At 44.1% G+C, this 12,291-nt stretch overlaps 2 protein-coding genes across 3 annotated transcripts in view; one reads left to right on the forward strand and one right to left on the reverse strand.

Moving 5' to 3' along the window:
* ZW10 (zw10 kinetochore protein) overlaps positions 1-12,291 on the reverse strand; it is a 563,481-nt gene that overhangs the window by 374,519 nt on the left and 176,671 nt on the right. The gene's annotated exons all lie outside the window — the stretch shown is intronic.
* Positions 1-12,291, forward strand: part of LOC126038182 (uncharacterized) — a 178,771-nt gene that overhangs the window by 161,450 nt on the left and 5,030 nt on the right. Inside the window, exons 2-5 of one of the 2 annotated variants that reach the window (XM_049799543.1) lie at positions 3,657-3,802; positions 5,820-10,389; positions 10,953-11,192; positions 12,100-12,256. In XM_049799543.1, the coding sequence (XP_049655500.1) occupies positions 3,745-3,802; positions 5,820-10,389; positions 10,953-11,192; positions 12,100-12,256 (5,025 nt within the window). In that variant the 5' untranslated portion in view covers positions 3,657-3,744. The remainder of the gene's footprint in view (positions 1-3,656; positions 3,803-5,819; positions 10,390-10,952; positions 11,193-12,099; positions 12,257-12,291) is intronic. The other variant, XM_049799544.1, reaches the window with a different exon arrangement.

Below are 12,291 nucleotides of genomic sequence, written 5' to 3' on the forward strand. Positions count from 1 at the left end.
GAGTAAGAACAGTAGTTGACCTTCCTGATCTTAAGTATTTTCTCATGGCCCCTTGTCTTCATCTCTATCCTCTACAGTTACTCATTTTTTAAACAATAACACAAGTGGCACATCCTTCTAGCATCTGTGTTTTCTGGAGAGGTCAAAAATGAATTACTACTAAGGGCAAGTGTAATTTGAAAAGAAAGGCAGTCATGCATTGCTCTTACCTCTTCTGTGTTCTGCTGGGGACTCTGGTGGTGGTGCTAACAGAACAGCAGCTATAGTACTGGTGGCAGAAGCCTGTCAAATTTAACGAATAGTCTCTTCACAAATAAACAGATGCACCTAGACCCAAACCTATACTAAAAGCTTGTAGAACTTACACTAGACAAGGACTTTGGCTATAAATACAATACTGTTTTTTGCCTTGGTTTTGAACACAGGAAACAAAAGGAATATATTACATTTATATGAAAAAGCACAGGCCAGTTATGTTTGACTTTAAAATGTCTCTTCAGTTTGCCTCCTTGACACCTGTGGGTGTTTATTCTGTGTGTAATCTTGTCCCTTCAGAACAGTGGCTGACAAATTATGTATCATCTCCTTTTCAAAATAGCAGCTGAATCATCTTCCCACTTCAGAAGGAGGAAATTCTCTTGCACCCATTTTTTTCTCCCCTCACAGTGAAAAGCATACAATTGATAATCTCACTATCTTTTTTTAAGCTCCTACCATGAAGTTACAACCTGCCTAGACAAATGTGTAACAAATACCATGTGTAGGGTTCAAGTCCAAATAAGCACTACACTGTAAGCCTGACAAACACCGAGCATTGTCTTAAGGGAAAAAAAAGTTATTGAATCTTGTGTTTACAGAGGGAGGACGTTGGAGGGGAACAGCAGGTGTAATGTGTCACCAGAAAATTACAGGAGAATCTAAATCATCTTAAAAACTAAAGATCTTTCTTGGTTTTGCCTGACAAGCTGATTTTTGCTTAATGGAACCTTCCACATACCAGTTGCTGTTGTCCCCAGAAGAAGATGATGATCAGGTCAGGGAACTGCTTACTTCCTTCTGGAAAAGGTGTTTGAGAACTGATTCATCCCCCCTCAAAAAGAATTACTATTGCAGAATTTTTATGAGCGCACCAGGTTACCAGCAGGAACTATTGCCATTTGGGAATGGGAAGTGGACTGAGCAATCAAGCGGTTACAGAAAGAGTATTGAGCTTGTACATGCCATAGTCCCATTTGAAAAACAAAGAACCTGCCAGTAGAGCCTATCTCAGAGTTGCCATGGGTTTTTGGATCACTTTTGTAACATCTTTATAGTTGTAAAACAGTTGCACCAGGTTCAGGAATATGTCTTGACTGGTATTCAGGCAGTATAACTCACAACAGTCTGTGGAAAAGACCCATGCCTTCTCAAGGATAAGTAGTCTGCAGAGACTATGAGTGTACTAACTACTGTTTCTAGCAGAATTATTCCCTTAGTTATAAATGTGAAGTTTCATGCTGGTTAGGCTTAACAGTACCAGGTTTGGTATCCATGCTGATGTATCATGCTGCTTTCTGTGTCTGTCTGTCAATGATGTGATATGGGCTGAATTGCAGATCGCAAACTTTGATCACAGTACCTAGGATGCAAAATAGCTTATCTGTTCTAATCTGGGTAACACAGTAATACAGACTTGGCCTCACTATCAACTGTGTGAAGAGAAGACCAGGCAATGGTTAGACTGTCAACCAGTGGAAGAAGCAGAACACAACTTGGAGATGTGAAACTTCTGGAAATGGAGCCTCCTTGGAAGCGTTTAATGTGTTGGCTAATGTGACAAATTACTGTGTGCTGGTTTTGGGTAGAGGCACCGACTGAAATTAGGGCCCTGTGTGTCAGATGCTATACAAAAGCCAGTCGGGGTAATCTTCTTTCCCAGACAACTTAAGAGTGGGAAAAAGATGAAGTGACCTGACCTTGGTTACCTCATTCAGGTGAGTGACATGGCTAGGACTGGAAAAGATACCTGTCAGCACCTAATCTGTTGGATTATCTACTAGACTACACTTTATCAGTTTGCTGAAGGATGGATAATGGTTTATTGTTATTTCCCTCAAGAGCAATCGCCTCATCCTCAATGTCTTTTGCAGTGCTATTCTGAACTGTCATTATGCTACTTATCTGACTCTTGCTCATTTTTTTACATATGACTTCCACTGCACTCACAACAGTCATGGCTATGTAATAATGTTCTTTCTTGTCTCCTTAACCAGCATTGTTCTAAATTTCCTGTCTCCAAGAGTTTAGCTCGCTATTTGTGTGTGTGCAGGTGCCTAGCACTAGAAAGATCCCTGATGTATACTGCTTACTATCTTCAGGTGAGTATTTGCAAGGATACTAGGGCCTTACAGTTAAAGGTAAAAGGGGTATAACTGTGACTTTGCCTAAGAAGCCTCTGGTCTCTTTGGCTGTTATGAAAGTTTAAATGGTGCACTTGTTAAGCATTTGTTGTGCTTGTTCTTTCACTATGATTTTCATTCCTGTCTCACCAAAATGTTAGTTCAGGCTGCTCTGAGCCAAATGGGGTTAGTCGCTGTACTGTAATCTTCTCTTCAGTGTGGGTTGGCTTTTCACCGTGTCTCTTGAATTAAGAGCACACTTTGTCAAGGCTTGTAGGCCTAGGGAAGAAAGGATCCAGCAGGCTTGATGCAATGACAGAAGCAGCACCACCAGCAACCTTCCTCTGTGGCCTAACTCTACCTGGAGGATCATGGGGAGAGAATGTCCATCTTGGGCTCACAGAGCCAAACACCTACATAAATGGATTGCTTTAGTGAAGTGTCTCCATCTGGGATCCAGACTGATCCTTGTGTATATTTGTCTCAGCACAAACTGGCAAAACCTTCTGACCCTTCTTGGGTAGAATTAGAATTATAGAGTTGTTCAGTTGGAAGGGACTTGCAACTATCTAGTCAAACTGCTGACCACTTCAGGACAAAAGTTAGAGCATGTTATTTAAGGCACTGTCCAAACGCCTCTCAAACACTGGCAGGCTTGGGGTATCCATTACCTCTCTGTGAAGCCTGTTCCAGTGTTTGACCACCCTCTCAGTAAAGAAACGCTTCCTAATGTCCAGTCCAAACCTCCCCTGATGCAGCTTTGAACCATTTCCACACGTCCTCTCACTGGATCCCAAGGGAGAAGAGCTCAGCACCTCCCTCTCCACATCCCCTCCTCAGGAAGCTGTAGAGAGCAATGAGGTCATCCCTCAGCCTCCTTTTCTCCAAACTGGACAAGCCCAAAGCCCTCAGCCGCTCCTCACAGGATATTCCTCCCAGCCCTTTCACCAGCTTTGTTGCTCTCCTCTGGATGCACTCAAGAACTTTCACATTCTTCTTAAATTGTGGGGCCCAGAAATGCACACAGTACTCAAGGTAGCTTTTTAACTCTTTCTTCAGAGATAAAGAGCTGCCTTGCATAGGCAACCTCTCATGTTTACAATCACATTTTCCATCTTTGCCTTGCACTCTCTTCTTTTGTTAAAAATCAATTGATTCTAACTGGTGCAGGGTTGGTGGTTTTTGGTTGGGGTTTTTTTTTTTTTTTTTTTGGAACAGACTATTGGTTGCTGTCTGGCCTAAGCTCATATAAAGTAACCCAATCTTCTGCCCTTCCAGAACAAACACAGCAAATGCCTATTGCTAAGAGGCAGCAGTGACTCCTTGGCAAGCTGCTTCCTATCTGAATATATCGTTACTGGACAAGATGCAGGAGAAATTCCCCATCTTTATTCTGATTGCAGCTGGACTATCAGATTTATCTGGTGAGTGATATGTTTTGTTCTAATCTTAATTGCTGTCTTTCTGCTGCCTTTTCCTCTATTACCAGTGAGCAGGAAAACTATGCTAAATATTGTACTATCAGTCTCAGGTGTGTGACAACAATGAGATGAAGGAGCAACTTCTCTCTGTGCAGCTGTGCTGTAAATCTCAAGATTTGATTTAAGTGGTTTCTGTTGTGGAAGTACTAGTGGCCCCAAATCAGGGCATAGCTGTGCTACTTACCCAAGCTAAGAGACAGTCCATTCCCCAAAGAATATATTGTCCCCTGCAGGTGGGGGAAAGCAAAGGAAAAACAGAGTCACTTTTCACAGAGTAGGTCCATAGCAGAACTGAGGATCAAAATCGTGTCTGCTGAAGCCTTGTTCAGAATACACTTTTCCAGTTACACTTTTATCACATTAAGCATGGGCTCCCCTCTTCACCATGCAGTAACACATTGTTGTGCATTTTCTTTGGGAACAGTTTTCCTGCCAAATATTTCTGAGAGCATGAAATCAGTGATGAGTTTGTAATGCTGTCATGCCTCAAACGAGTTCATAGGGCTGCTGTCACTCAGTGCAGGGAACCAGTCAGTCTTTGCTTTCCACCTCTTACTGTGTGCCTGTGAGCATACCCTGCAAGTCTACATAAAATTAACTTGGCTAATGAAAGCAGTCTTGTGTCTTCAGGCAGACCATTCTCTTCAGTAAAGATAAACTTGGGGGGGTGGTGCCAAAGAATTTTCCACCCAATTAGTAATTCTATTGGTTTTGTGGATTCTGTTTGCTCATTATGTTTTTTTTTTTTTTAAATTACCCTGTCCCCCTGCAAGGTGTATTTGTGGATATTTACACCAGTTTCTTTATACAAGACCTTGATTCAGTAAGTGCTTGTCTTTACAGACAGATTGCTTGTGTTTCTTTGCTGACTTGGGCCTAAACAACGGGAGTTTCATTTGTTTATACAAAAACACAATTCAAAGTATTTTATAGATTTAACATACCAGTCTCCATCATCCATTAACTTCCATTTATTTTTTAGCAATATATCAGCTTTTGTGGTTCCCTTATATCAGGTTACCCTGCTCACTGTTGACGGAAAGTAGTACTGGTTTTCCAAATGACCACAGAATCCCCTCTTAAGGCACTACACTTGGATGCCAGCCCAGAGATTTCATCTGGAGCGAAATGGCTAAACCTCTGCTTTGCTCTTGTCAAAAACCACAATTTAAATGCATAACACTTAAATGCTTTATCACTTTTTAGCTTTAGATACATGTATTTGCTGGCAGTTGCCTAAGGGAAAATCCTTGAAGTTTTTGGAAAGTACATTAATATTTTAGTCCATGGTTTGGAAAGTATACTTGGGAATGTGAAGACAGAAAAAAGTAAATTGTGTGGATAAAACAATAGCCTTTTAAACTGTAGGTCTGCCTCTTTAAGTGACAAAGTGTCTGCTTTTGATTTGAGAACTTAAAAGCAGAGAAGTTACTATGTTCTGTCTGTTCTGTGTCACTTCAACAAAACAAGCCAGCTTTGTCCTGCCTGGTCACCCAGTATGAATCAGGAAACTCATCATAGGACTGTGATATTGGGGGAGGAAGAGTGGTTAAGGAGAGCCAGGTGAGTGAGCTCATTCATGTATATATTAATCTTGCTTTGCTATTAAAGAGCTACCAGCCTGTCCTCAGGCAACCTGAGGGTTTCATTCTCCTGCATCTTCTGCTGTCATTTATATCCTTGTACAATTAAGATAAAGGGTTCCTCTCTGGCTGTTTAATGCTTTGCATCAGTATGGCAGGAGTATGAAGTGTCATCCTTCATATGACACTGAATATAAACAGCAGAGGATCAGATTTATAGCAGCTGGCTATAAGTGGCAGTGCCAAAGCTGTGCATCCTCCCTCCTGTATGGTTGTCAATGGAGCCAGTGGCTGCTTAACTTTCCACTTCCTGCTCAGCCTGTTGCAAAGTGCTGCTGCAAGCCATTAAAAGTTCATGTACAACTGAACAGGCAAAGGGCTTGTTTTCTGTTCACTAGGTGCCTCCAGGAGCAAACATCACATCAGTGAAGTATTAGGCCTGAGCTTTCCTGGAGAAGCCCAGCCAAGAGCTGAGAGCAGCCCAGTGCCCAGCGAAGTGTTTTCCATTACAGAAGATAACTCAGATGAGGTGACCTTTAATTTTCAGAGTCCAGCAGTTGATCCTACCACTGAAGCGACAGCTGACTTCATTCCTGTCCACACAGAGACAGCTGTAAAAAGAACAGCTGTGCTACCTAAGGAATTGGTTAGAAACTTGGAGGTGCCTGAGCAACTGTACACAGAAGCAGCAGCTTTAAAATTCCAGGATGGACACATATTTGCTAGCAAGCTCTTGAGTAGCATAAGTGTCCCTGTCTTCACACAAGGATCACACGCTACCACACACCTCAAACAACCAGACAGGTCACTGCAAGGAAAACCAGAAAATATTACTGAGGCTGGTTTCAGCCCTACCAGCAATAGTTCTGGGCTACCCCAGCCCTTTCTCAGTGGAAGGACATATCAAGACTCTCCCGAGTTTACAGCTGTTTCTTCCATTCCTGTTATCATGCAGATGGAGGTGCCAAGTCCTAAAATGTCTCTTCTGACTTCAATGGTAAATTTTCATCCTCCAAGAAAAGAAATAGCAGCATCTCCATTTCCCACCAGAGTTAAGATTGCTCTTGAAAGTGCAAGGCTTGATTGGTTACCAACAGGAATGCCTCCCACTAGCAAAAGGCCAAAAGACACAAATCCGCAAGTCCAGCCTAACAGCAAAGCTGGTGTGACACCTGCATACCTGAAGAAGACTCAGAATATGGATGCTAAATTTACAACGTCTGCATTCCCAGAAAAGCCAGCTTCAGGGGGCCTTGATGCAGTCTATTCCAGAATGACACAGACAAATGCTATTCAGTTTTCCCCTATTTTATCTCTGAAGCAGGAAACAACAGGGAGTAAAGCCAGAAATTCAACAATAGCTGTAATAAATGGTTCTGGACACACAACCCAGTTGCCTGCTCTTCAGGCACTCCCACAAGGCAACATACATTCTTCTTCATTATTGATGCATCTGGAAGCTCTAGCTCGTGATGACTTACTTCCATCTCCATTTCAAGGGCCCATTAGCACAAATGGTAGACAACAGCCCCTCTCTTTGTCCCAGACTCTCAACTGTACTAAACAACATGTTTCCCCACAAACCAACAGGAGCTCTCAAGAAATCGCAGTTCTAGTTTTGCAAAGAGATACTGATCACCGGGCAATGACAAGTAAACCTGAAAAATCCAGATCCCCTGAGAGCCCACAGACTTCTGCTAATTCATCCTCATTAAGCCAGTTGTGGATTTCCACATTAAAACTTTCCCGAACTACTAAAGAGCTAAAAGGAGTAACACGTGCACTCTTACCAGGTAGGTCTACCTTTGAGAATGCAGCCCTTCAACCTGTAAGCACTTTTGATTCTGTTCATGCAGGGCTTCAGTCACCAGGTGCATCTTTTCCTGCTTATGTTGGATTGCAGCTAATGGGCATCCCCACCTCTGCTGAGAAAGGACTTCACATACCAACTTCATCCATGTCTACTGGTTCTGGCCCTCAGGTTCAAGGCATTTCTGCCCATCCTCAGGAAGCCTTCCCTATGATGCTGCAGATGAGCACAGTGGAAGTCTCCAAGAGAAAGAAAAGTCTTCTGCAACAGATAGGTAAAACTGATTCTCCCCCACTGACTCTACAAGCCAGCCCAGTCCCCACCCCCTCTGGACTGCATGACAATGGCGACCAGAAAGTTCCTCTTCACACCTTTGCCCCTTCAGCCTCCCAGATCCAGCAAGCTGGCAGCCTGGCAGCTTTTGCTTCAAAACTGCCCTCATTCCATGCACAGGGAAGCCAGTCCAGCTCAACAACAGCACATCCCGAACTGGTGGTGCCCAGTGTTTCTGATGAGATCCCAGCATACCTGGCACAAGCACTAGTGCAGCAGTTTGGTATGTCACATGATGCAGCTACCAAAAACCTCAGTGCTTTTAGAGGTGATCAACTTACAATTCTACCATCATCCCCATATTTGTCCTTTCTGCTGAAAAGTACTAATGGCATGGTATGCCTGCAGCCCATGCAAGATTCCCCTCTACCTACAAAATTCCAAAATATCAGCTTTGAGGGTCTGGTTTCCATTCAGCAAATCCTGGCAGCAGCAAATTCTTCAGTGCTGGACCTTGCAAACTTACAACATCTGAGTCCTTCTAGCTTAATTCTGGTTAAGCCTGTGTTTATCCTTTTGCCCACTGACAGACCAGATTTAGAGATGGCACCCTCTCCTGAGGGTCAAGATGACCACAAAACTGCCTTCATGTTCACAAACAAGCAAAATCTGAATTTGGGTATGCCTGAAAGCAGCCATGCTCTCCCAGTGAAAACTAGTTCCTCTTATCCCACTGGTAAGTCTTTGAGGCCTGAAACTACTATCTCCACTGCGTCTAACCAACAAGCAGAGAAAACAAAAGTAACTTCTCAGCCAGTGCTAACTTATCCTAATTATACAGTCATCACTAGTTTGTTTCAAGCTGTTACCTCGGCATCAAATCATTTGCTGGACCCATGGATGAGGATTAGCCCTACAGTGCAGGCCATCCATCTGCATGGGCTGCCTGAAGAGGTGCAGATACCTGCTCCCAGTTCCCAAGAGGCCAAGGGGACTGATTTGCTTTTACTTAACAGTATGTTAGCAGAGCCCTTCACCTCCACTGCGCCGCCATTAGTGGTATCTGCACAGCATAGGCCCCATACTTCCCCTGAAGTATTTTTCACCGCTGAAGAGCCACATTATTCTTCCATAATTCCTTTACTGTCAGCAAAGGGACTCCCTGATTTTCAAATGCCTTCCCAACCTCCGTTTACTACCACAGGGACTGTAGATGAGGTTCAGCACAGTAAGAAACTAATGCTGCAAACTACTGGCCATCACCAAGGTTTAGCGACCGCACCTTCCTCTGTCCATGCACAATGCACAGAGTGTTTGACCTTGCAGTCAGCTAGAACCATAAAATACCCGTTAAAGATGTTCACAAGCGTCATGCCTTTGCAGTCCATATCACAAAGTCTCCTAAGTACTGAGTCACTTCAAAGGCTGCCATCACGAGTTCAGATTGTACCCAGCATGTCATCAGCTTTATCAGTGCTTCCAGCTGGAAATGATCACAAAGATTCAGAAGTGGGCAGTGTGGCCTGTTCAGGGGGAGTTATTGTGAGTGCTAAAGCAGCACAAACCCACACCACTTCTATAAAATCTGATCTTACTAAACATTTGGAATTTACTCCCATTGTGCCCAAGACCTTTAAAATAACAGACACCCCAACAATAGCACCAGTGCATACTCAATTTTCAACAAAGGTCCAAATAAAAACAACAGTTTCTGGGAAACTTCTGGCTACAATTACCCATCCAAGGATGTATACCAACTCTCCTGCAAGCCCATCTTTGCCTGTGTCCACACGTGTTCCCCTGCTATCAGCCATGAAACATGACCACATCCATCGAGGCCCTACTAAACTGTTCTCACAGGCCAACATGGGAGAAAATACAAAGCCAACTGAAATCAGCACAAGTACTAGAAAAATAGAAACTGCTAAATTCCTGGGAACAAGCATGTCTCTGTCAGCCATGTTTAACACAAGAACACAGCAACCACCCCCAGCAGTTCTTGGGAATAAGGTGATTTCAACTCCGGTACAACCATCTGTGTCTGCAGGATCTATTATTGCTCTTGAAAGACAGCCTAAATTGACACAGACCAAATCACAGTCTCCACTAGCAATGACTTCTCTCTCTGCAGCTAAGAATGATTATATCTCTACTCCGCTTACAAACAAGAAAGTGTTTTACCTGCCAACACCAACTATCCCATCTGATCCAAACATGGTGCTGCCTACAATTGCCAGAGTGAACAAATCAACTGTGGTCTCTACATCAATGGGGAAGAGTGAGGACATGTTAGTGAAAGGAGATGCAGCCACCACTAGCCAGCTGCCCAATCAGGCACACATATCTTCATTACATCAAGCATCAGCAAGACGCCCTTTGGAGAAGGTATCACTGGAAGATAACATTGAACATGAGACTGGTCATTCCAGCCCTGACACTGTTATGTATGCCACTGGGCCATCTACAACAAAAGCATTTTCTGTCTCTGCTAATAGGTTTGTAAATAAGATTACTAATCATTCAGCTGTCTTCAACAAAGTAGCTGTCAATGACACTGAGATGCTTCTAGCAAGAGATCTAATCCAGTTCCTTCCAACCCCAGAACGCCCCTCACATTCTTCTCGGAGTCTGGTAGCGCTTACACCACAGGTGAATTCCTTGCTGGGTGTTGCAAACACTGGACAATCTGAGAGGCTGTTATTGAATACAGAGGCAGAGGAAATGGTTAGAACAAATGAAGTAACAGAAGAAGCAGATGAAGGCTTAGTAACTGTTCTAACACTGCTGGATTCAGAGCCCAGTGCACTGCTGAGTGAATCACATCAGAGGAAGGTTTTGCAATCAGATGCCACCATTCTGAATGGGTAATTATCTCATTGTAGTTGCTGTTGCATATTTCTGCTGCATGATTTAAGGGGGGGGGGGAGGTAACATCCAAACTGCTCCATGGGCTCAGTAACGTGGGTATGCTCTATTGTGGTTTTTAAAACACTTAAAACCACTTTGTTCAGCAATGACATCACATTAAAAAAAGGAGGGTCTTTTCACATTTCTGATGTTAATACTGTCCTTCAGACCTAGTTTTCTTTCTCACAATAGCCTTCGGCTGTCTGCCTCTCCTGCTAAAAACAATCTACATGCAGTTTTACAAGTGGGAACATGTGATATTGCTCAAGGGATCAAATGCACTAGCAAAGAAGGTAGAAACACTTCCAAGTTCCCCTCAGTTCAAATTATTTGACTGTGCAGAAAGGGAGGAGGTGGTTCTGATCACGGGAGGCTCTGCCATGCTAGAGTCTACATGTTGTTCATTTGTTCCAACCTCCTGTTTGGTTTCACTGAGGAAACTCACCCTAATGCTCTTGTATTCCTAACAGGCTGTGGAGCCTAGCTGAGCCTCAGCTTTTTTTCCTTCTTTCCCTAAAAGCCTTGCAGTTGTGAGTGATGATGTCTGTGGCTCTGGTAACTACACCGTGCAGATGAGCTTGCGTCCCGTTGCAGAAGCAGGCCGTGAGGTTGAAGGGTTGGCTCCTTCCGAAGAGACTTTCCTGGCTTTAATCGCTGTGCAGACTAACAGCAGCCAGCCCATGCTCCAGATCCAGTCATGCTGCGTGACGCCTGCCGCCAGCCCGGGGGGACCAGGTGCCATGTGCTGCCTGTTCCGCAGGTCAGACACGGAGCTGCAGGGGTGGGCATAGCTTCACGCTGCTCTTTGGGCCTGGGCTGGGAATGGGCTGATCTTTAGAGGACCCTCTCTTGTAGCCTGTGGCTGCAGTCTGATCTCTGAAGTTCAGAATAAGCTCAAAGCAGTGGGAAAGAGTCTGAGATTGCTCTGCTCCCTTAGCTGTCTTGTAAGTAATACCAAGGGCTTGATAAGACAAAGAATTCTCAGGGGGAAAAACAAAAAATCCCCCTTCACCCTTTGATTTATGTAAGTAAGCTATCCCACTTCTCCATGTCGTACTATCACAGATGTCAAGCTTACAGCATCCTCCTGCACTTCCTGCTATGGGACAGCACAGCCTAGGAGCAGAGCAGCCCAAGGATGGGAGCCAGGCATCTCCACAGGCCTCCATTTCCCCACCATCAGTATTTCATGGCTCTTCTTGACTAACCTGTCTGGGTTGAGCCCAGGGAAATCGGAGGTTTCATTAGTTGATGTTTGTAAAACCACTGGGGCATGAAATGTGCGTTAGCAGCACTACGCATTATCATCATCAGGAAAAGAGCTTTCTGGTTTGCCCTTATTGGCTATAGCAGGAGATCACCTCTGCAGTGCTTCTGAATTTGTCTAGGTCAGGGAATGATTATCACACTACAGCAGCCGTTTTAATGGTTGTAGCAAAATCAATCTCCAAGAAACAATTCTGCTGCTCTAGGACTGTGGGCTCCACAGCAGGGACAGGTACAGCCTGAGATGCTGACATTTTGTGGATTTTTGTTTAACTCTGACTCTGTAGATGCAGGTACCTGGCTTAGAATTTGTGCAGACCTGTGTCAGCAGATCCCCCTCTTCCCTGCCTTTAGTCAGGGAGAGCTGGAATTTGAAACTGTTTGCTATTTGTCCTTGCCAGGTTGCCATTTGAATGCAGACACATCCAGTTACTACACAGCAGTAAGTCCAGAGCTGCTAGTTTCACCATCCAGCCGTTCCAGATGCTGAATCACTCAGTGGCCTATTTGCACTGTCAGCTTAATGTCTGTCTGCATGGCAAAACAGGATGTGAACAGGTACGTGAGACAGGTCTGTTCTCACTGGTTTAAGG

The sequence above is a fragment of the Accipiter gentilis genome, chromosome 5, assembly GCF_929443795.1.
Source record: "Accipiter gentilis chromosome 5, bAccGen1.1, whole genome shotgun sequence".
Lineage (NCBI taxonomy): Eukaryota > Metazoa > Chordata > Aves > Accipitriformes > Accipitridae > Astur > Astur gentilis.